The sequence below is a fragment of the Hyperolius riggenbachi genome, chromosome 9, assembly GCF_040937935.1.
Source record: "Hyperolius riggenbachi isolate aHypRig1 chromosome 9, aHypRig1.pri, whole genome shotgun sequence".
NCBI classification, from domain to species: domain Eukaryota; kingdom Metazoa; phylum Chordata; class Amphibia; order Anura; family Hyperoliidae; genus Hyperolius; species Hyperolius riggenbachi.
Genome location: NC_090654.1, coordinates 133586200 through 133611474, shown reverse-complemented (window position 1 = coordinate 133611474; position 25275 = coordinate 133586200). Strand labels below are relative to the sequence as shown.

Below are 25275 nucleotides of genomic sequence, written 5' to 3'. Positions count from 1 at the left end.
GTGAGGGGTCAAATAATTATTTCCTCCACTGTATATATGGCCCTGTATACTTCACTTGCGAAACAGGGGCGTATATATACGCATTCTTTACTTACCGCCGGTGTTCATGATAGCTGCACCGTTTCCGTTTGCCTTCGCCGCAGTCCTGCCATTCTGTGATCGGTGAATAGGAAACTGCTGTTCCCAAACCCAAGCGCAGTGCCTGATTAATTAGAGCCTGCGGGAGCGAGACGCAGGCTCTAATTCACAAAACCGAAAGTAAACCGTTAAACCCACTAGTTCCTGTCTGTTTACAGCACTCTGGAACTATGTGTCGTGCCATCTGGTGGCCAAAAGCCTTCAGAACTGCCTTAATTCTATATGGCATTGATTCAACAAGGTGCTGAAAGCATTCTTTAGAAATGTTGGCCTATATTGATAGGATAGCATCTTGCAGTTGATGGAGAGTTGTGGGATGCAGATCCAGGGCACGAAGCTCCCGTTCCATCACATCCCAAAGATGTTCTATTTGGTTGAGAACTGGTGACTGTGGAGGCCATTTCAGTACAGTGAACTCATTGTCATGTTCAAGAAACTATTTCGAAATGATTCAAAATAACAAGGCATTTTCGCTCACAGGGCTGCCGCATACTGGATGTTTTTTCCTTTTCACACCATGCTTTGTAAACCCTAGAAATGGTTGTGCGTGAAAATCCCAGTAACTGAGCAGATTGTAAAATGCTCAGACAGGCCCATCTGGCACCAACAACCATGTCACGCTCAAAATTGCTTAAATCACCTTTCTTCCCCATTCTGACATTGTTTGGAGTTCAGGAGATTGTCTTGACCAGGACCACACCCCTAAATGCATTTAAGCAACTGCCATGTGATTGGTTGATTAGATAATTGCAATAATGAGAAATTTAACAGGCGTTCCTAATAATCCTTTAGATGAGTGTACACTATTAAATAGAAAAATTAAATACATTTTTATTATTTTTTAAACCCTTCCACCCCTACCCCATAGTTACCAAAATAAAACACTTGTAAAAAAAAATTACATCATAAAAAAAAAAAATACATCGTTACCTTAGGGACTTTTTTTTTTAATATGTATGTCATGAGTATAGTACTGTTATTTTTGTATATAAAGGCTTGTAATTATGGTTATAGTAAAAAAAAAAAAAAAACTAAACGGGAAAAAATACACCTTTATTTCCTATAAAATATATACTGTGCTAGGGATACAATTTAAACATTGTAATCACCGGGACAAATAAAATGTGATATCTAAAATGGCAAATTTTATTTTTAAACTATAATGGCTGAAAGCTGAGAATTTTTTTCCTCCTTCTTTCCTGTAAAATGCATTAAAAAAAAAAAAAAATCTTAGGAAAAAGTATGGCCCAAAGAAAGCCTAGTTTGTCCTGCAAAAATATATAGATGCATTTTACTGTAATAAGTAGCTATAAAGTTATTAGCGAATGAATGGGAGGAACATTATGTTAAAATTTGCTCTGGTTTTGAAGGGTAAAAACTTGTGGTAGGGAAGTGGTTAAACTTTGGCTGTGTGTTTATCTTGCCCATTGTAATTTGTCTCCTGGGAAATTGACATTGGTGTTTCCTTTTTACATCCCAGACACCCCTGACTGCAGCGTATGTCCCTCCTGTTCCAGTAAGACAAACAGTACCTCAAACAGCATCAAGCTTGTCCCAGGCTCAGAAGAGGAGGTTTACAGAGGAGCTACCCGAGGAACAAGATGCTGGACTATTGGGCTACCAGGTGCTATAACTATATCTGCATACATCATATGGCCTGTACAACACTACTACTTTAACACTTTAGTAGAACAGCAAATAAATGGGGTCTAAACTGCATTAAGATGAGGTGCAGGTTTCTGCAAGCTATATCTTCCCATGTAGAAAGTTTTGAGGGTAAATGTCCATAGTAAGCTGGCGATAGGTGATCTATGCAATTTCCTGTTTTTTTTGTTTTTTTTGTTTTTTTTCCATCTTGGGAAAATGCAATGGATGATTTTCTTTAACGACATCTTATGCTAGCAGAAGACTTACACTTCACCTTTTTATTTTTTACTGCAGACCCCACCAAGCTGGGGTCATGGCAACATCTTGTTTTATAATCCCTTATAAGTGGCTTAGAGATTCTGTTACGCATGTACTTGAAGTAGTTATCTCAAATGGGCATTATAATAACAATCTGAATTATCATTTTTTTGACTTAAGTGGGTCATTTGCTTGTCTTGTCTACAGTGTCACCAGTAGGGGTGGTCAATGAGATGCAAATCATTCAGAGTTGATGCATGCAGTTTGCATGTTGTACATGTCTTAAAATTGCAAGATGCATTATTAATCCCTCCATCACTTTTACAGTACAAAAGTAAATCCCCCCCCCCCCCCTTTTCACCATTTGATGTGCACTGAAGTAGTTAGGAACCTTTACTTAAAGCTCTAGAGACCTTGCATGGATTACCACCCACTGTCTCTCTCTGCAAAGCATTTGTATTATCTCCATGTGCTCGAATGTTTTATTACATCCCGAAATCATACTGGAAGGACTGTTGGTTCTACCGGTTCACAAATAGGAGCCCTAGAATATGGTAGAGACACTTTTCATTGAAATACTGTATAATGAGTGATAAGAATTTGTTTGATGTACAGGTTATACCAGCTTCACACTACCCACAGGCTGGTGTTTAAAGCACAGTCAAAGCATGTGGGCAAAAGCTGTTTAAATCCAGGGAAACAGAGCATGTTAGAGCGAATGCTGCATGTTGCAAAGCTGCTTGTGTCAGTAGGACCTTCCTAGCTTCACTAAGAGACCTTAAAGAGACTCGGCTCAAGATTATTATTTTTTACTTACCCAGGGCTTCCTCCAACCCTATAAGAACGGGTGCAGTCCTCAGTTCGTCTGCAATCATCCCCAGTAACTGGCTCAGTGGGATCCAGTCTGGGTGGTCTGCGCCTGCGCAGTAGACCCGGACTGACTTGACTGAGCCAGTTACCGGGGATGATTGCCACTAAACGGAGGATGGTGAGGGAAGCGTTCGTGCTTATGGGGGCCGGAGGAAGCCCTGGGTAAGTAATAAATCTTTAGTTTACTCCATCTGAGTCCCTTTAATGCAGAGGAACATTTCCAAATCTAGTTAAAAAAAACAAAACATTGTGTCCAGGCTTCTGTGAATATGTAAAGGTCTGTAGTGATAACTGGTGACACTTCATAGACAACATCCTCATGTTAAACCACCTTCTTTGCTTAGCAGACAGTTTGCGTCAAAGCTTTCAAATCCCCCTAGGTTTTGTATTAGTTACACCTGACCTGTTGTGGGCAGTATGGTTTGTTTTTTACTTGTGGTCTATGTGCTTATGTTTAAGGTGAGGAGGATTTTAACAATTTGATTTTCAGAACTGGACTTCGGGGTGCATCTCCTTTTTTCATTTTTTTTTTTACAGCTCATGTTAAAAGAAAAATTGACATTTTTTCCCCTCCCTTTTAATTCTAAGTTTTATAAAGGAATGCAGAAGGCCTGGAAGTCATGTAGCCTTTGTAATGTGGGTACATTGAGCTGCAGCCCACTGTCCTGGAGTAAAATATTAGTGGGGGGTATCACTTTTCACTGCCAAGGTGAATATCCTCTTGAGTAGAAGTCAGGTGATGGTGAGAAAGTGGATTTGTTTGGAGACTTGTAGATTTGCTAATGCCACTGTGTATTTTTCTGCTCATAGCATGGACCCATTCATATGACTAATTTAGGTACAGGCTTCCCGGCTCCAAGCAAGACTGACCTCTCGGCAGCAAAAGCAGACGTGAGCTCCTGCAAGGACCGTGAGAGAGACAGGTGAGAGATGTAAAATTCCACTTTCAACTCTATTTCACAGAATTCCTCTTGTCATTAACCCTTCCCACTCCTTTTTCCTGATCACCCATGCCCCCCCCCCCCCCCAATTAAATTTTTCTGGTGTGCTGTGGTGATGTTGGTGATCTGGAAAAAAGGATCAGCAGCAGGAATGTGGAGGCTCTGTATCTCCTAGCCAAGGCAAAGTGGTAAAGGAACTGCCGTTGATACAGAAGGTTGGGAGATCAATTCTGGGACTTTCTCATTAGCTGCATGGTTATTTGCACATTTTTCAGTTTTTCATCCACAATTAAACAGAACACACTGTCAGAGCAAAGCTGTCACATGTTTTAAAATGGCACATCCTTTAAAATAGAAATCTCTGCTTGAAAACTAATGTATGATGTCCTCCCTACTATCTACATGTTGGCAGGGTTATCAGAATGTGTGCATGTAATAAAGGCGCTGGAGAAATTTTAAGAGTGAAGCTGAAAAACGACTCGCCCTGCTGTGACAAATTTCGCGGTGATGTTGATACTGTATATACTTGTGTATAAGCCAAGTTTTTGAGCCTAAAAAAGTCTCAAAAGTGGCTTATGCACGAGTCATGAGGAAATATTAAAGCATTCTTGTCAGCCCAAAGTCCTGAATGTCATCTTCCAGCCACAGTGATCTGCGCTACTGCCAGTGATAAGGAAGCTGGTGAAAGTGTTACTTGCAGAAGGGAGAGCCTGTGTAATTCAAAAGGTGAAACTTGAGCTGTGCCTTGTACATATAAAATAACCTTCCTGTAAATAGCACCAGGAACTCTGCTGTGAATGGGCAAATGCATTGTTTTATATGTTGTGGATAGAAGCAGCAGTTCTGTGTGTGTGCTGGTGCTTGTTCCCTTCCTGCTGTACAGCCTGAATATGTGACTAGCAGGAATTAATTATTCGCTATGCTAGTCCCATCTTTATTCATGCTATTAAAGTCTCCTATGTGTTCACTTTATTGGGAAGTAATCAAGTGTGAAAGCTAGAAAACCAGTTTTGATTCGAATGTGCCCCCAAATAATTACTACACTATATCAATAGAATATAGAATCATAGGTTTTGTCTATTAAAGCTCACCAGTAGCTGCTGTAATTCCTACCCTCGGCCTGTACACAAGTCAATCAATTTTCCCAGGTTTTTTTTATGTCAAAGTTGAGGGGTCAGCTTATACGCGAGTCTCCCTCTTAAACCATAGTTAAGTGGGGTAAGACTTAATTCGGCTTCCAGCTATTACTATAATTCCGGCTCCAGCTAACTGCCAGTCAAATACTGAAAATGTCTGCTGTCTGTGGCCATGGACTAGGCTCAGACTGTGCATGTGTGAGTAACATCCATGTGTACCCAGTAGGACGAAGTGATCTAACCATTAAACAATGATGTGCAGATTGCAACATAGGCATAAATGTAGCAGACGAGTCATTAAGTCCATGATATGGTAGCAGGAAAGAGGGCCCTGCCAAATAGGCTTACAGTGGACTACCCTTTGAAGTTTGTCTACTTTGAGTTCAGTAGAATGAAACAAATGTGATCTTCCATACATTATAGTATCCTCACTTAACCACTGATAACTAAATTTCACCTGCTTAAATGTCCCTTCAGGCAGCTGATGCCTCCACCTCCTGGACTACCAGTATTAACACAGAAGGAATCTGAAGACAAAATTCTTCCCCGGATCCCCTCTGGTCCAGATGGTGAGTATTTGCTGACCAGTAACTTTTTATTTATCCAGCAGACAGCATTGGCCCGTTTGGCTGTTGCCTTAAAAAGTGCCTGTGATCCACACGTGTGTAAGACATTTTGTGTGCTTTACAAATGCTGAAGCTTGTGAAGTCCATATCTTCTGGTGAAATTTTGAGTTGAACTTTAGTACAGCACACAAAATGGCAATTTTGTGGCAGCAACAGGGACTCTTTAAAATGACAAGGCCTTTGTATAAAACAGTCCCTACCACCCTGCAAGAGGTTAATACAGAGGGTGGGGATCGACTTTATACTGATATCCATGTTACCAGCGTCATCTCTAATTGTTTATTCTTGTATTTTTTTTTTGTGTCTCTCTCTCTTTTTTTTTTTTTTTTTTTTTTTTTTTCTTCCTTTTCCCTTTTCTCTTCCATGCTCGCGGACCGTGTGCCTGTGTCGTGGTTGACCTTTGATGTGTGACCTGGGGTGACCTCCGTGACTGATTCAAAATGGTGTTCAACTAATGTATTTAACTCTCTCGTGAATTAACGGATGATGCTGTTATGTTTGGTTTTTGTCTTTTGGATTTTTTTTTCTCCCCCCTTGTCTCTCTTGTTCCGGCCCTTTTTTCTGTTCCAGACATTCCTGTCAAGAAGCAGAAGACCTCTGATAAGACTTTTGGACTCGTAGCGTACACGGGAGACTCGTCTGATGAAGAAGATGATCATGGTGTATATAAGAATTCAGGCTCTTATTCTCCAGGGTGGAATGTGGCCTACCAATACCAGGCCCCACAGCAGCGAGCCAAACAGCAGATGCCATTCTGGATGGCTCCGTAGGACTTGTATTTTGCATTCCAGCCGCACCCACATCCCATCTGTGACTTGTAGCAATAATTTGGCATGTACACAACCACATGACCTTGGGCAAGATTTTTTTTTTTCGTAAGAAAACTTTATTAGAGCAGGTGAAGTGACAGGATCCATCTTTTTCATTAGTTTGTATTTTTCAGTTTTATTTAAATCATACTTCATAATTCTGGACATGGTGAAGTTTCGATTTGAAAGGGCTGCTTTTGTTTTATCATCCCATGAAAATAATTGGATGGTGAAAGACTGCTAAAAACCTACAACCTTCCTTGATGCCACATGTTTTCTTAAAGGTGTACCTTTCCCAAAAATTTTTTGTCAATTCTGGTGTAGAGTTGGTCTGTGAGTTGAAAATTTTACCAAATACAAATTATTTTGCAATATACATGTAGCTTTAAACTGGACCAATCCAATGCACTTGCTACGGATTTTGGCTTTGTTCAGTTTGCATACAAAATTCAACACAATTTGTACCTGCTCAGAAAAAAATCTACACTAGTGTAATTTGCACTACACAACACTTAAAGGATCTATATCGAAAAAAAATCCGCCTTGGGGGTACTCTCCTTGGGAGGGGGAAGCCTCTGGATCCTATCGAGGCTTCCCCCATCCTCCTCTGTCCCTCGGCGGCGGTGATAAAGCTCCCCGAACAGCGGGGATGTAAATATTTACCTTCCTGGCTCCAGCGCAGTAGCAGCTCTCTGCTCAGAAATGGCCAATTCCAGTCGGGTCCGCTCTACTGCGCAGACGCAACAGCGCCCCAGCTGGAACAGGGAAAGGTAAATATTGCACAGCCTGACAAATTGTCGGCTGTGCATTCCGTGGGCCAGTGCGAGACCGCTGTAGGATGGAGGAGGACGGGGGGGAAGTCTCGATAGGATCCAGAGGCTTCACCCTACCGAGGTGAGTACCCCAGGGGCATTTTGAGGTATAACTTGCAACATACATCAGCCAAAGGTTTCTTGTATGACGTTGATTGATCTAGCTTCATATTGGTTCTCAAAATGGCTGGGTAAAGCAACTAAATCCACTTTCACGTTTCCGTCTCTGGCTTTCAGACAGCTAGCTTTTTATATTTGACTAATCTGCTTTTCTTTATAGATTTAAGCAATCCATAAGTGGTTTCTGACATCATGGGAACTAATTTTCCTGTGCCTCTGTGAGACTAATAGTGCTAAAATAAGTATACATGCTGGATTAAACTTGACTGACGAGAATCTAGTGTGTATTAAGTAGCCCCCCAATGTCGCCTTAAAGTGTACCAGAGCTGTGGAAAATCAAAGAATCAATACTTACCAGGGCTTCCTCCAGCCCCATAAGCATGTGTGAGTCTCTAGCTGTCCTCCTGCGATCAGCCCCGGCAACGGCTCAGTCACATGGCCTTCTGCGCATGCGCTACTGGGGCTGATCGCGGGTGAACGGCAGACTGCAGGAGGACTGCAAGGGACTTGCACGTGCTTATGGGGCTGGAGAAAGCCCTGGGTACGTATTGATTATTTGATTTTCCACAGTTCTGGTTTCCTTTAAGATGCGGCATGCCAAATATTAATTGACCCCTGAACACATTGTTCTCTCATCCCACCTGCCAGAAGCCACTCCACAGTGTACAGTCTCTACCCTCCAGGCTCGTGACGCATTTCTTAGAGAAGTCAGCCCCAAACTTGCCAGAGGGAACCAGCTCCAATCCCTGTAGGCAAAATCAATCCCGTGTGTAGCTTTAATCTCAAGGCAGCTTTTCAGATTTCTTTCCATAGTGCACTATGAGGAAAAGAGAATCTGACGTGAGCACACAGACTGAGAAACCTCTTTTCTTTTTAGTAATTTTTATTATATTTTTATGTTGGTCTTGGTCACATCTGCAACTTGCTGCCTCCACTGCAGTGACAATTTTAAATGCCCAACTGCCTTCTTTAGAAAATTATAGGTGCTTGTTGTCATGCGGATTCTCTGGTTATAATACTTTCACAAACCTGGAACAAGGATGCAAACAAGGAATTATCACGTTATCTGAATACTTATTCCTGCTGTTTAAGAAAGCATTACAAACAGAGCATTTTGTTTTAGAAGGTGAACAGTGACAGCTTCCCCTTAGTGACTAAAGTAATATTGAATATATTTATCAGTTCACTGAGGATGACCTCACTACAGTTAATTATCCCTAGTTAATAAGTGACAGGTACCACTTATTTCATACAGGCAACAGTAGGATGCTATAGAGCCACACTTGTAGTGTTTCTAGTTTGGTCCTTCTTGTGCTCAGTGCTTGTCCTTTCTGCTTCGATAAAGGCAACCTCTGCATGTGCTCTTGTGGGTGGTGCTCCAAGCCCTCACAGCCTTCATTTATTTATATACCTGCCGTTGTTGAACTTTCAAATATCCTAAGAGCTCTTACTCTCATTTTCTTATATCTGTAGAAGACCAGGAGCCCACCATGACCACATTTCACCATCTGCCAAAGCCGCTTTGTATCTTTAAAAAATAAAATGCTGTAAATATGAGAACTTTTATTGTAAATAAATTATGAAACTTTCACTTCTGTGTCTGAGTGTCAATAATATGCTTAACCGGATCTGGGCGGCAGTGATTAAGATCTATGCCCTGTTTCAGAGCTGTGATTCCTGCCAGGGCTTAGATTTCAGTCACCCCCACCACGCAGTCCACTCACTCTGGCAGTTTGCACCATTTTGTCATCACTGCACCTGGGTGCTCTGCTGTCATGCTGACGACAGAGCTTCTGTATCTCAGGAGCCAATTTCATTGGCTCCTGACCCCTTGATCACTGTGTGCCAATTTGAAGAGAAACTCCAACCAAGAATTGAACTTTATACCAATCAGTAGCTGATACCCCCTTTTTACATGAGAAATCTATTCCTTTTCACAAACGGACCATCAGGGGTCACTGTATGGCTGATATTGTGGTGAAACCCCTCCCACAAGAAAAGTACGTACTCTTGGCAGTTTCCTGTCGGGGAACCTTGCTGCATTGTGAGAAATGGGGGAAATGGCTGTTTCCAACTGCCAAAAACAAACCATGCAGCAGCTACATCACCTGCCAACAGTAAAAATGTCACCATGTAATGTCAGAATGTAAATCAGGGATTTAAAAGATTTTACAATGGGAAAACACTGAATAAATCATTTATACATAATTATTGTAAAAATGAAGCACTTTTTTTATTACATTATTTTCACTGGAGTTCCTCTTTAAGCTCCATACACACTCTCAATAGCAGTCTTTAAAGGTGCGTACACACGCACTACATCCGGCACGACGGGTCCGTCAGACCCTCCTGCTGGGCGGACGTTCAGCTGACAGTAGTGCGTGCATGTGCTGTCGGAGGATTTATAAGGCGGTTTCTGTACAATGCGCTCAGCAGATCATTCAGAAACAGCCTTATTAGTCTGCCGACAGCGCGTACACACACTCCTGTCGGCTGAACGTCCGACCCAGCGGGTTCTGATGGACCCGTCGTTGCCGGATGTAGTGCGTGTACAACTTTTCTTGTGAAACGCCTAAAAAAAAATCTCTTGCTATTGTTCAAGCAGCTGATAAGACTGATAAGTTAATCCAAATGTTGAATTGATTTCTTATCAGTCTTATCAGTTGCTTGAACAATAGCAAGAGATTTTTTTTTTTTAGGGGTTTCAAAAGAAGTTTGAGAGCCTGAAGGTAGTCATACACTGGTCAATTTGCCATCAGATCCGACATCAGATAGATCCCTATCTGATCAGAGAGGGATCGCATGGCTGCCTTTACTGCAAACAGATTGTGAATCGATTTCAGCATGAAACCATTCACAATCTGAGAAGCTGCCCCCTTCCCCCGCATACATTACCTGCTCCGGCCAGCGCGTGTCTCCTGGTCTCCGTTGTCTTCTTCTCCGTGCTCGGCTCCTACAGCTTCACTGAACTTCCTGCCGGGGAAGTTTAAACAGTAGAGGGCGCTCTACTGTTTAAACTTCCTGTCGGGACAGGAAGTTCAGTGAAGCTGGAGGAGCCGAGCACGGAGAAGAAGACAGTGGAGACCAGGGGACATGCGCCGGCCGGAGCAGGTAATGTATTGCCGCTAGCGTCCGTCGTTGGGCATTTAAACGCCGCTATCGATGCACTCCCGACCCACCGGCGATCGAGCGAAATCTTCCACATGGGAGGATCGGCGGGAACGATTGTTTTCGGACGGAAATCTATTGTTCTGTCAGCGTTTGCGCAACGATTTCACAGCAGATTCGATAAGTGATCGAATCTGCTGTATATCAGCGGGAAAATTGTTAGGTGTATGGGCCCGTTTTCACTAGCGCAGAAACCAGGCCGAATTCAGAGAGTTTCCCAGCAGGCAAACCCTGCCACAGGAAAAAATGGCGCCACTGGCCGAATCGCTTACCTTAGCGATTCGGCCGGCATTGCCCTAAGTGTCCGTGCGGGAGGCTGCGAATCCCATAGCCGTGCCACGGCTTCTGGGATTCGTCAGTGTTCCCGCTGACCAGGAAGTGCCACCGCGCGTCTCGCAGCTGTGGCTAGTGGAAATGGGCCCTAAAAGACTGTGTGTGTGTGCGCGCGCGGCTTTATGCTGGGGATACACAGTACAATTTCCCCTTATCAATCGAGCCGCTGATGGCCCGATGATCCGCCGCATAGATTCCCTGCTCGATCCCCGCGGGCGGCCAATAGCGGGGAATCGAGCGGAAGATGAGCGCCCGCGGGGGCGAGCGGGGATCGATCCAGGTGCCGGCGGGGACGAGCAGGGATGCGCCGGTATCAAGCCAGCGGCTCGATCCAGCACATAATCTATGCCGTGTATGCCCAGCATAAGTCATCGCTTATTTTTTGCAATACTCATGTATAAATGATTTAGTGTTTGCCAAATGTAAAATCTTTCCTCACCCTGATTTACATTCTGAAATTTATAACAGGTGATGTGCATAGAACTCTCAGTAAAGGAGGGAGATACGGCTTGTTTGGCAGTTGGAAACAGCCTGCAAAGTTGCATAGTAAACTGTCAGGACCATGGTTCTGACATCACACTGTGGAAGGGGTTTCACCACAATGGCTTCAATACACTAAGCTTTATCAAACACTTTATCAAATGTTTGATAATCTACCTCATGAGTAAAATCTAATTTTGAATTCACTAAGGTGTTATAGATTTATCTAATGTTTTATCAATAAAATGTTCAATAAATCTATAACACCTAAGTGAATTCAAAATTAGATTTTACTCATGAGGTAAATTATTAAACGTTTGATAAAGCTTGTGAACTGAGGCCAATATCTGCTATACAGATTTACCTGATCTATTCCCGAAAAGGAAAAGATTTCTCATGGGAAAGGGGGTATCGGCTACTGATTGGGTTGAAGTTTAATCCTAAAGGTGGCCACTAACTGTCCAATTTCTAGTGAAAAATCCTTCGAGCGATCAGAAATTCTGACCGGATTGGTTGTAAATTACCTCCATTGATGGACACAATCTATTATGAACTAATGAAAAAAAATGTCGTCCGAATGAATTTTCGTCTAACCAAAATTTGGATTTTCTTGTTGGTTGTGATAGATGGGAAGCAAAGAGTGGTTCGTTGATGGTGTAGTGAACAATGTATTACAATATTTCACTTCCGATCAGAATTTCTGATCGCTCGAATGATTTTTCGCTAGAAATTGGATCATTAGTGGCCACCTTTAGTTAAAGTTCCTCTGTAAGGGGCCAGAGTTGCATGGTATGGAAGTGGTTAAGAAACCCTTACTTTATTCAGTATGAAGCATGTTGAGATGTGGTGTTATATCATGGCCAGATCTATTTGTTGTCATGGCTGCTATTAAGCTGCGACAGTCATTTATGGTATATTAGGGGGTTTGAAAAGTTTCTTGGCTTTGCCTTCAAAAAATATATATGTAAAATATTTGGTTTTGCCTTTTACATTGAAATCATTGACATTCTGGATCTCATCTCATGATTAAAAAACCATACTTCAACCTACTAGATGTTTTGTCAGTCCAGGTGAAGAGTATTATGCCATTTTCTAGAGCAATTCCCTTTGGAGTCTTGTGACCCAGGATCCACTGAAAAGTGGTCATACCCATTAGTGAACCTTTCTCACTTCTAAGCACAGAGATGATCAACTGACCCACCCACCCATATCCTCTACTGCTTACAAATTCTTTGTGGCCAGCAGTGTAGTTTACCTAATGCTAGGAATACACGGTATGTTTTGTACTGTGTAATCGAGCTGCTGGATCAATTCCGGCGCTTCCCTGCGGGCGCCTGGATCGATTCCCGCTCGTCCCCCCGGGCGCTTCTTATCTTCTCCTCATTTTATTCTATTGTCCTGCCCGCGGTATCGAGCGGGGAATCGATCTGGCGGGTGATCGGGCACGTCGGATTTTATCAATCAAGCCATCAGCGGCTCGATTACACGGTACAAAACGTACCGTGTATTCCTAGCATTAGATTTGATATCCAGTAGATCTCTGGTCTCCCCGAATGTTCTGAGGTGAAGAATTCTGCATAATAGCCTAGGCCAAGCATCAGTGGGAGGGTGGGGTTACATACAGCAATACAGTGGCTTGCAAAAGTATTCGGCCCCCTTGATTTCCACATTTAGTCATAATACTGCCAGAAACCTAAATCAATTTTATTGGAATTCCACATGAAAGACCAATACAAAGTAGTGGACACGTGAGAAGTGGAATGAAAATCCTACATGATGCCAAACATTTTTAACAAATTAATAACTGCAAAGTGGGGTGTGCGTAATTATTCAGCCCCTTTGGTCTGAGTGCAGTCAGTTGCCCATAGACATTGCCTGATGAGTGCTAATGACTAAATAGAGTGCACCTGTGTGTTCTCTAATGTCAGTACAAATACAGCTGCTCTGTGACGGCCTCAGAGGTTGTCTAAAAGAATATTGGGAGCAACAACACCATGAAGTCCAAAGAACACACCAGACAGGTCAGGGATAAAGTTATTGAGAAATTTAAAGCAGGCTTGGGCTACAAGAAAGATTTACAAAGCCTTGAACATCCCATGCAGCACTGTTCAAGCGATCATTCAGAAATGGGAGTATGGCATAACTGTAAACCTACCAAGACAAGGCCGTCCACCTAAACTCACAGGCCGAACAAGAAGAGCGCTGATCAGAAATGCAGTCAAGAGGCCCATGGTGACTCTGGACGAGCTACAGAGATCTACAGCTTAGGTGGGGTAATCTGTCCATAGGACAACTATTAGTCAAGCACTGCACAAAGTTGGCCTTTATGGAAGAGTGGCAAGAAGAAAGCCATTGTTAACAGAAAAGCATAAGAAGCCCCGTTTGCAGTTTGTCACAAGCCATGTGGGGGACAAAGCAAACGTGGAAGAAGGTGCTCTGGTCAGATGAGACCAAAATGGAACTTCTTGGCCAAAATGCTATGTGTGGCGGAAAACTAACACTGCACATCACTCAGAACGCACCATCTCCACTGTCAAATATGGTGGTGGCAGCATCATGCTCTGGGGTGCTTCTCTTCAGCAGGGACAGGGAAGCTGGTCAGAGTTGATGGGAAGATGGATGGAGCCAAATACTTGGAAGAAAACCTCTTGGAGTCTGCAAAAGACTTGAGACTGGGGCGGAGGTTCACCTTCCAGCAGGACAATGACCCTAAACATAAAGCCAGAGCAACAATGGAATGGTTTAGAACAAAACCTAGTCATGTGTTAGAATGGCCCAGTCAAAGTCCAGATCTAAATCCAATTGAGAATCTGTGGCAAGATCTGAAAATGCTGTTCACAAACTCTAACCATCTAATCTGACTGAGCTGGAGCTCTTTTGCAAAGAAGAATGGGCAAAGATTTCAGTCTCTAGATTTGCAAAGCTGGTAGAGACATACCCTAAAAGACTGGCAGCTGTAATTGCAGCAAAAGGTGGTTCTACAAAGTGTTGACTCAGGGGGCTGAATAATTACGCACACCCCATTTTGCAGTTATTTGTAATAAATGTTTGGAATCTTATATGATTTTTGTTTCTCTTCTCACGTGTACACCACTTTGTATTGGTCTTTCACATGGAATTGCAATAAAACCGATTCATGTTTGTGGCAGTAATGTGACAAAATGTGGAAAACTTCAAGGGGGCCGAATACTTTTGCAAGCCACTGTATATAGCTAAAGGAAGAGTTTCTGATGCAGAAACCAGGATAATTAAAGTAAAAGTTGGTAACCTGAATCATTTGCTGCATTCAATATGTCGTTACAGTTCCTCTTTAACCAGTTGAGGACCACAGGTTTACACCACGACCCCTAACCCCTTCCCCAGGTGATTTTTCACAATTCAGCACACTGCAGCTTTAACAATATATTGCTCGGTCCTACAACTTACCAACCGAATAAATCTTACCTCGTTTTCTTGTCACTAGGAGGCCTTTCTTTTGGTGGGCTCTGATCGCTGCTGCGATTGTTAGCAGTTTTTTTTTGTTAAAGCCTTTATTTTTTAAATTGCTCTAGTTCACTCTCCCTCCCCCCACCCTAAATTGGCCCTGGATGATGATCCATAATTGTCCCTCCTCTCATAGGCATGAGCCAGGGGATTTGATTGTGAGCCACGCCGAGGGACAGCAAAGCATCCTCTGTACAGCACTGCGCTAGATCGCAGCGCTGTACAGGTGTAAACAGTTTTTCTGTTTCTTTTCATTAAAAGCCTGCCAGCCGCGATTGCGGGCTGGCAAGCTGATCACGGCGCTTCACGTCTCTGCAGGGAACGATCATGCATACATGCGCATTCTCTGCTAAACCCTGCCTCCAGGATCTGACACTGATCTGTGTTAGGCGGTCCTGTGGGGGCCACCCTCTCGGCGCCGATTGGCGTTAGGCAGTCAGGAGAGTGTTAAAGTGTTACTATCAGGCATAAAATCAAATATCAATTTTTTATTTTTATCTGGTAAACAAGTAATAAGGATGCTTACCAGGCAATCCAAAAGTTAAAATCACTATTAATTTTTTTGTTGATAAATGATCATTCCCCAGTTTACTCTAATTTGGTACACACAAAATTTGGTACTCAAAAAGGAAGTTGCAGGGCATGCTGGGTTGTCCTTTTTGCTACTCTACTTCCCCCTCAGACTTGACTAATGCAGTCTGATTGACTGAAGCCTCCCACACCTCTCTTTCTCTCTGATTGGCCAGTATTTCTCATGCTGAGACAATGCACTTTCTATAGTGAAGGGTGGGCATATCAGGCAGAGGAAAGTAAGGGAGGAAATTACATGAGGATTGGCTTCAAAATAGCCACACTTAAAATGGGAAATGCTAAGGATTTTCTTTTTTTTTTTTTGCTGTAGTGAAATCACTAAAGTCAAAATGTGGACAGGGCAATACATATGTTTTATGTAAGTAGAGCGAGTATTTAGTTATGTGGGGGTTTTTTTCTGAGATAGTATGGCTGACTGCTCCTCTTTAAAGAGAAACCGTAACCAAGAATTGAACTTCATTACAACCAGTAGCTGATACTCCTTTTCCCATGAGAAATCTTTTCATTTTCACAACTGGATCATCAGGGGGCTCTGTATGGCTGATATTGAGGTGACACCTGTCCCACAGTGTGCCAGGACCATGGTTCTGACATCACACTGTAGGAAATAACAGCTGTTTACAGCTGTTTCCAACTGCCAAAAAAAAGGAAGCAGCATCTCCTTCCAGTGACATCGCCTGCCAACAGTAAAAATTTCACCATGTGATGAATGTCAGCAATAAATCGGTGAGAGGAAAGATTTTACAATGGGCAAACACTGACCAAATCCTTTATACATAACTACTAGCCGACCCGCAGTGTAGCATAAGGGGTAGCGGGCAGGAAGGGGGTATTGGGCACAGAGGCGGGGGGTCGGACCCCCCCCTCCCTCACCTGGGTCCCCCAGGTGTACTCCCCCTCTAGCTTAAGTTCAGCAGCAGACACCGCTATTAGTAAGAGGCAGCGAGCGGATATGACTCACCTCTTCCGCGTTCCAGCGTACGTTCCACTGTCTTCACTTCCTGCAATGCCGCCCACTGTACTGTAAGTGGACGGCATTGCAGGAAGTGACGACAGTGGAATGCATGCTGGAACGCGGAAGAGGTGAGTCATCCCCGCCCGCTGCCTCTTACTAATAGCGGCGGCTGCTGCTGAACTTAAGCTACAGATTAACCAGCAAGCTCGTGGTGAACCAGAACTCATTGGAGTGTGTGAGGGGCTACAATTGTCCTAAAAGCCCCCTTACTAAAATGCTATGGAAAACAAAAGTTTGCTTGCTTAGAACAGAAAGAATTTGCGATAATTCAGGTTGGAGTGAGCTTGAGATATCTCCCAGAGCAACACTGCTGAATATATGCAAATTAACCATTGTTGCCCTTAGAAGCTAAACACTGCATTCCAGCGGTGTGTTTAGCTTCTAAGGGCAACAATGGTTAATTTGCATATATTCAGCAGTGATGCACTGGGAGACATCTCAAGCTTACTCCAACCTGAATTATCGCAAATTCTTTCTGTTCCAAGAAAGCAAACTTTTGTTTTCCATAGAACCTAAGCTAGAGGAGGAGCGCAGATGGGGGACCTCCCTCCCCGTCGCTGTGTTCAATACCCCCTTCCTGCCTGTTACCCCCTCCAGCTCTGCGGCAAGTGTAGAACCGCCCCTGGGGGCAGGGTGCTACGTCGTCTTCTTGCTTGGATCGGCCCTGGAGGCAAGGCCATTCTTCTTCTTGCTTGAAGCCTTAGCCTATTATATATATATATATATGCAGGGTTAATGCAGCTAGCTATCAGGAGATTTTGGAGCACTTCATGCTTCCATCTGCTGAAAAGCTTTATGGAGATGATTTCATTTTTCAGCAAGACCTGGCACCTGCTCACAGTGCCAAAACCACTGGTAAATGGTTTACTGACCATGGTATTACTGTGCTCAATTGGCCTGCCAACTCTCCTGACCTGAACCCCATAGAGAATCTGTGGAATATTGTGAAGAGAAAGTTGACAGACGCAAGAACCAACACTCTGGATGAGCTTAAGGCTGCTATCGAAGCATTCTGGGCCTCCATAACACCTGAGCAGTGCCACAGGCTGATTGCCTCCATGCCACGCCGCATTGAAGCAGTCATTTCTGCAAAAGGATTCCCGACCAAGTATTGAGTGCATAACTGAACATAATTATTTGAAGGTTGACTTTTTTTTTTTGTTTTAAAAACTTTTCTTTATGTTTCAAGGGGTCTAACACCTGGAGGGGGCATGGCGAAGTGGGGTACAGGCCAAAACTTCCCGGGAAAAATCAGGATTTGACGCACAGCAGCGTTTTAAGGGCAGAAATCACATTTTATTGCTAAATTGGAGGCCTAAAGTGCTTTAAAACATCTTGCATGTGTATACATCAATCAGGTAGTGTAATTAGTGTACTGGTTCACACTGACAGACCAAACTCACTGTGTAACGCATCGCAAACAGCTGTTTGTGTAGTGACGGCAGTGCTGGACTGGTGCGCACCATGGCCAGAGTGCAGTCGATAGCGGTTGTCAAGTCCATATGGTCGGGCTGCGGTAACTGAATGACAGAACAACAGTGATTGAGTGTCTGGCTGATCGAATTTGGTCTGTCCACAATGAAGCAACGACCTTATCTATTTTCTTGGGTCAGGTGTGCCTCCCAACCCCAACAGACTCATATAGCCGTCGGTCATTGCTTCATTGTGGCACCCAAGCCCCTTCACCGCGGCAAGGTAACTATCACGAAGGGGAATTGACACGTACATGCCTTGTGCAGCATCCTTTCTGCCTTCAGGTGAGTTAGTAACATGTCCGCCACTTTGTGCCTATACCGAGGGTCTAGTAGCGTGGCCACCCAGTACAACTCATTCCCCTTGAGTTTTTTTTATACGGGGGTCACTCAACAGGCTGGACAGCATGAAAGACGCCATATGCACAAAGTTGGATCCAGACGTACTAGCCAACTCCTCTTGCTCTTCCTAAGTGATGTCAGGTAAGTTCTCCTCCTCCCCCAGCCACGAACAATACCACGGGAGCCTTGAGCAGCACAAGCCCCATGCGACGCCTACTGCGGTTGTTCTTCTGCTGCCTCCTCCTCCTAAAAAAAAAACAACACCTTCCTCATCATCTGACTCCTCTTCCCCACACGACTCTTCCTCCTCCTCCTCCCTCTGTGCTGCAGCAGGTGTTGGAGGAAACATCTGGTTCTGATGAAAATTGATCCCACAACGCTTCCTCCTGTAACTGTTCCTGTTCACGCTCATCCACAGCTTGATTCACCACTCTACGTCACGCTACAGGAAGAAGGCATACGGGATCAAGTCGCTGATGGCGCCTTCACTGCGACTCACCATGTTTGTCACCTCCTTAAACAGCCGCATGAGCCTGCAGGCATTTTGCATGAGTGTCCAGTACTTCGGCCAGAACATCCCCATCTCCCCAGACTGTGTCCTTTGACCGTAGTTGTAGAGATACTGTTTGACGGCTTTCTCCTGTTGTAGCAGGCGGTCGAACATCAGGAGGGTCGAATTCCAGCGAGTCGGGCTATCGCAAATCAAGCGACTCAGCGGCAAGTTGTTTCTCCGCTAAATATCGGCCAAGCGTGCCATGGCCGTGTAAGACTGCCTGAAATGCCCACACAACTTCCTAACCTGCTTTAGGATGTCCTGTAGGCCTGGGTACTTAGACACAAATCTCTGGAATACGAGATTGAGCACATGTGCCATGCAGGGTACATGTGTCAACTTTCCCAATTTCAAGCTGAAATTAGATTGCTGCCGCTGTCACACATCATGTTGCCGATCTCCAGTTGGTGCGGGGTCAGCTACTGATCCACCTGTTTGTTCAGAGCAGCCAGGAGAACTGCTCCAGTGTGACTCTCCGCTTTGAGGCAAGACATGTCTAAGATGGCGTGATACCGTACCTGGCATGCAGCATAAGCCCAGGGGAGCTGGGGCTGTGTAGCTGGAGAGGAGATTGCAGCACCAGTAGAGTTGCGTTGCCACTCAGCCGAGGAGGAGGATGACAGCGAAGAGGATGTAGCAGGAGGAGAAAGAGAGGAGGTGGCAGCAGGCCTGCCTGCAAGCCGTGGAGGTGTCACAAGTTGGTCCGCTGCACAGCCACGTACTCCCTGCTTGCCATCGGTCACCAGGTTGACCCAATGGGCTGCGTAAGTAATGTACCTGCACTGACCGTGTTTGGCAGACCAGGCATCCGTGGTCAGATGGACCCTTGACGCAACGCTGTGTGCCAGAGATGACACCACCTGCCTTTCTACTTCCCGGTACAGTTTGGGTATCGCCTTTTTAGAGAAATAATAGCGGCCTGGTATCTTCCACTGCGGTGTCCCAATGGCCACAAATTTTTGGAAGGCCTCAGAGTCTACCAGCTGGTATGGTAACAGCTGGCAAGATAACAGTTCCGCTAAGCCAGCTGTCAGTCACCAGGCAAGGGGGTGACTAGCAGACATTGGCTTCTTCCGCTCAAAGATTTCCCTCACGGACACCTGGCTGATGCTGTGGGCAGAGGAGCAGGAGCCGCTCAAGGTGAGAGGCGGAGTGGAGGAGGTTGGCTGTGATTTTGAAGGTTCAAGGGAGAAAGCGGCTGAAGAAGATGATGCACCTGAAGGAGGAAGAGGAGAAGGAGGGTGGCTTTGCTTTTGGCTGGATAGTGTAATGGTTAAGGGCTCTGCCTCTGACCCCGGAGACCAGGGTTCAAATCACGGCTCTGCCTGTTAAGTAAACCAGCACCTATTCAGCAGGAGCCCTTAGGCAAGTCTCCCTAACAATGCTATTGCCTAGAGAGCACGTCCTAGTGGCTGCAGCTCTGGCGCCTTGAGTCTGCCAGGAGAAAAGCGCAATATAAGTGTTTGTCTTTGTCTTTTGTGCGCTGCTTTTGCTCAGGTTGTCTTCCCATTACAATTTGTGCCTTTTCTGCATGTGCCTTCATAAGGCAGTTGTCCCTACGTGGGTGTTGGCTTTTCCACGGCTCAATGCTTGGTGGCAGAGAGTACATATGGCATTGCTCTGATCTTTGGCATGCACACTAAAAAATTTCCATGTGTGGAAATGCTACTCTTTACCGCATTCTCTGTATTATTTCATCATTGACATATATTTGAAAGCGTTTTTTTTGTCGCATACATTTAATTGTTAATACTTTACATTAGACATCATGAACTGTCTCTGCTCTGCACATTATATTATAGCAGAGTATAGCCACCGTACCCAATTTTCGTCGCATTGTTGTGGAATTACCGCAATCGCGTATTTTTGCATCATAGTACCAGGTATACCTTATTTAAACCTATGTATTTTACAATATACTTATAGTATTGGTGATATTGTGTTTTCATTCAATAATCCCCAATAGTGAAATGGAAGCGAAGCCGGCACCATCAGATATGTATTTGCTCTTTTAATCAGATAAAAACATGCAGACAGCAGATATGCGACGTTTCGAGGACACAACCTCTTTTTCAAGCTGAGCTGTGCATGACCAAACATATAAGTAACCAACCAATCCTATATATACACAACACGGACATATGGCAGCCTATCAGCATTAAGCTACATCATTAACCAATGATATCGGGTCCTACCTAGTGGACCTGATGGAAAACCACAAAGCTGCCTGTCTGATAGGATCTTTTGAAATGGAGACTTCCCACCCTCTCCTCCACGTCAGTCCCATGTGGGGGCAAACGGCTACTCATTGCTGGGCAGAATCATGCGGAGATCCGTCCCCATCCGGCCACACCCATCGGCGGACCTGAGAGGGGGCACTCCGCACTACGTAGGGGAGAGGGCGGCAACCAGCCGCCAACTCCCCTTCTGCCCAGCAACGCATGACGTATGCGGAAGAAAATCCGCCTATACGCCATGCAGATGTAAATAGAGAGCCTGGGTGTCCGCCCCCACTCGGGAAAGAGAGCGTGTGTCTGTTGCCAAGCAACCGCACCGCTCATGTATGGTGTGTTTTGCAAACACAGCGCTATGTCTCTAAATGCTACTGATGGTCGTTCATAAGCGGTGGCAGCCAGTTAGATGTTATTATATGAAACTGTAGGGTGAAGAAGCAAGGGGACAAGAAGGAAGGGAAAGGAAAAGGGGGGGGGGGGGAGGGGGGGAGCCGTTTGCCCCCACATGGGACTGACGTGGAGGAGAGGGTGGGAAGTCTCCATTGCTGGGCAGAAGGGGAGTGGGCGGCTGGTTGCCGCCCTCTCCCCTACGTAGTGCGGAGTGTCCCCTCTCAGGTCCGCCGATGGGTGTGGCCGGATGGGGACGGATCTCCGCATGATTCTGCCCAGCAATGAGTAGCCGTTTGCCCCCACATGGGACTGACGTGGAGGAGAGGGTGGGAAGTCTCCATTTCAAAAGATCCTATCAGACAGGCAGCTTTGTGGTTTTCCATCAGGTCCACTAGGTAGGACCCGATATCATTGGTTAATGATGTAGCTTAATGCTGATAGGCTGCCATATGTCCGTGTTGTGTATATATAGGATTGGTTGGTTACTTATATGTTTGGTCATGCACAGCTCAGCTTGAAAAAGAAGTTGTGTCCTCGAAACGTCGCATATCTGCTGTCTGCATGTTTTTATCTGATTAAAAGAGCAAATACATATCTGATGGTGCCGGCTTCGCTTCCATTTTGCTGTAAAGATTCTGGAGTGTTGCCAGAATAGCCGAGGCACATCGCTGTTTCAATCGAGGGGAGTGCTCCACTACACTTTCTACAAGAATAACCCCCAATAGTGCAAATTTAATATACAACATTATACAACTAAAAATGCTGGTGATATTATATTTTCCTATGTTTTCAATTTAGCCCCCATTAGTGCAAACTTTATATATAACCTTATATGTGCAACTTATTCCACCTGAAACCCCCCCACTATACATATAATCACAATAAATTTTTACTCATCAACCAATACTATATACCAATTCTTATGTGCACCACTAAATATTATATATGGATACATTATCCTTGATCACACTATAGTCATATGATCGTTTTATATCATATGATCGTATTGTATATATGCTTGCAATATTACCCATATATTACCTGTAACGATTTGTGTCAGCAAGAAACAGACTTCTGATTATTAGGTGATCTGCAGTATCACCTATAATACAGATATATACTTGATTATATGAGGATCTGCAGAATCACCAATAATACAAGTATACCAGACAGCTGATGTGATAGCTAATAGCAAGGTATAGTGCTTGGTGCAACAGTAAGAACTGACAGTTTGCAAATACCTCACCAGAGGAGCTGGTGGGTCTTAAAGAGGAACTCCAGTGAAAATAATGTAATAGAAAAAGTGCTTCATTTTTACAATAATTATGTATAAATGATTTAGTCAGTGTTAGCTCATTGTAAAATCTTTCCTCTCCCTGATTCACATTCTGACATTTATTACATGGTGACATTGTTACTGTGGGCAGGTTATTTAGCTGTTTCTAGCTGTTAGACAGCTGTAAACAGCTATTTCCTGTCTGTGAACATTGTTACATTGTGGCAGTTTGCCAGGAGTACCGCGGTATTCAGAGCCTCTTGTAGGAGGGGTTTCAGCACAAAATTAGTCACACAGCGCCCCCTGATGGTCTGTTTGTGAAAATCATTCTATTTCTCATGTAAAAGGGGGTATCAGCTACTGATTGGGATAAAGTTCAATTCTTGGTTGGAGTTTCTCTTTAACAGTTCAGAACCCCTCACCAGAGTCAGGGCCCTCTGGTGAGAGTAGAGTGGTCAGGCTAATCGAGTTGGCAACAGACAGACAGATAAAGTACAAAATCAGGAGGCAAAGGCAGGAAGGTTTTAACAGGCAGAGTCGGCAACAAGATCAGATAAGCAAAGGTACAGAATCATGAGGCAGAAGAGAAGTTAGAACGAGCCAGAGTCATACACAGATAAATACAGTCTTCAATGAATTATAATTATAGCTATCAAAGGTCTGAGCGCTAACACGAAGTATTCGCAACAGCAGAAAAGTTGCTAGTGATTCAGCTTGGCTTAAGAAGCAGAGACCCCTCAAACACGCCTACTCCTCTAAGCCAATAAGGAGCGGCGAGTGTCTCCTCTGACGTCAGCCGACCGGCCGGTCAGCTGACGTGCCTCCTCCCCGCATAAAGGTCCTGTCTGTGTGCGGGCGCACGCGACAGGGCCACCCTATGTGCAGCTGACAAACCCGTTCTCGGCGTGCTAGACGCCCGAGACACGGGTATACTACCAGGCAGTGAGACAGTGGCAGCTGCGGTAGTAGCGCTGTCTACCGCAGCCGCCTGTCCAGAGTTCATTACATTACCCTATTAAATACTTGATATGTTACATGTGCTACTACATGCTCCACACTAAATATTATGTGAATAGTAATGTGTGCATATTATTAATATTGTGCCACCTATTCATCAGCTAAAAATGCTATTATCGTGCTCCAATACAACTTGTGTGAAAACAGTGATGTCTTCTTGTCCTCAAGGCCCACCAGCAGTACATGTTTTGCAGAAAACCACAAACATGCACAGGTGAGGTAATTAGTGTCTCAGCAGAGCTGATTATCTACCTCTGTGGATTTCCACAAAACATGCACTGTTGGTGGGCGTTGAGGACAGGGTTGGGGAACACTGTAATAGTATACCTTATGTGCTTGTGTGCACAGCTGCCACCCAGTGCCTGAACCTGTACAACTTATCTCTATTGCTATAATATTGTATGCCTTATGTCCTTATGTGCACCACTACCACCTAGTGGCTACAGATATTTCTAGTAGAGTTATATTCTAGATGTATCTTTTAATCATTAGTCAAAAAGCAGTTTATGTCTATATCAATATTCAATCCTTGTGGTTCTAATGTTTAACATATATATCCACTTAGTTTCTTTTTTACAAATTTCCCGCAGTCTATGACAGCCTCTCCAACTTGGCTCTAGTTTTTCTATTCCACATATTTGCATCTCCTTTTGGTCGCATCTATGCCTCATTTTAAAGTGTCTGGGGACACTATGGTTGTCATGTCCTTTACCAATTTTATACACGTGTTCCCCCATTCTTTCTTTTAGTGGGCGTGTGGTCCTGCCCACATATTGATTACCACATGTGCACGTAAGCAGGTACACTACATGGTTGCTGTAACACGTGATAAACTGATCAATCTTATATTCTTTGTTGGTAATTTCTGACCGAAATTTGGTCCTTTTTTGAGTTAGTCCCATTTTGCAGGCTTTGCAAGATCTACACGGGAAAAAAAAAACTTTCTTGCCATCCCCCCAATTCCCTCCTTTTTGGAGGGTCTACACAGCTTGGGACCAACCTATCCCCCAAATTTGGAGCTCTGCGGTATATAAAATTGGGTTTCGGGGGGAGACATCTGTTGAGGTCCATGTCATTCATTAGAATTGGCCAGTATTTTTTTTTACTATCTTTTCTATTTCTTTGTGCTGTTTGGAATATTCTGTTATAAAGGCCATTTTAGGGTTTCTTGTAATTTTTGGCTTTCACCCAGTAGTGATGCCCTTTCTTTCGCTGCCACCTCTTTAATTTTTGTATTCAGTTCTGTTTCATTATAACCTTTTTCTACGAATCTTTTTTTAATGATTTCAGCTTGTATCTCAGTCTCGTATATCTGAACAGTTTCTTCTAATCCTAGAGAACTGCCCTTTGGGTACCCCCTTTATCTATGTTGCGTGGTGACAGCTTGATGTGGGTATATACCCATTTCTGTCTGTTTTTTTGAAAAAACATTTTGTAATTAGCTTGGGGGTATTTTTTTTAATAATCTTCAAATCCAGAAAGTGAATTTCTTGCTCATCTTGTTCCACTGTAAGTTGTATATTAGGTTTGATGTTATTTATCTCTGTTATATACATATCTAATG

At 44.0% G+C, this 25275-nt stretch overlaps 1 protein-coding gene and 1 long non-coding RNA gene across 3 annotated transcripts in view; one reads left to right on the top strand and one right to left on the bottom strand.

The window, feature by feature from the left end:
- Positions 1 to 8948, top strand: part of KHDC4 (KH domain containing 4, pre-mRNA splicing factor) — a 54253-nt gene extending 45305 nt beyond the window's left edge. Inside the window, exons 11-14 of one of the 2 annotated variants that reach the window (XM_068253543.1) lie at positions 1619 to 1762; positions 3724 to 3836; positions 5468 to 5559; positions 6187 to 8948. In XM_068253543.1, the coding sequence (XP_068109644.1) occupies positions 1619 to 1762; positions 3724 to 3836; positions 5468 to 5559; positions 6187 to 6386 (549 nt within the window). In that variant the 3' untranslated portion in view covers positions 6387 to 8948. Of the gene's footprint in view, positions 1 to 1618; positions 1763 to 3723; positions 3837 to 5467; positions 5560 to 6186 lie in introns of those variants that run through there. The other variant, XM_068253542.1, reaches the window with a different exon arrangement.
- Positions 1 to 25275, bottom strand: part of LOC137532712 (uncharacterized) — an 80593-nt gene that overhangs the window by 9082 nt on the left and 46236 nt on the right. The window lies entirely within an intron of this gene.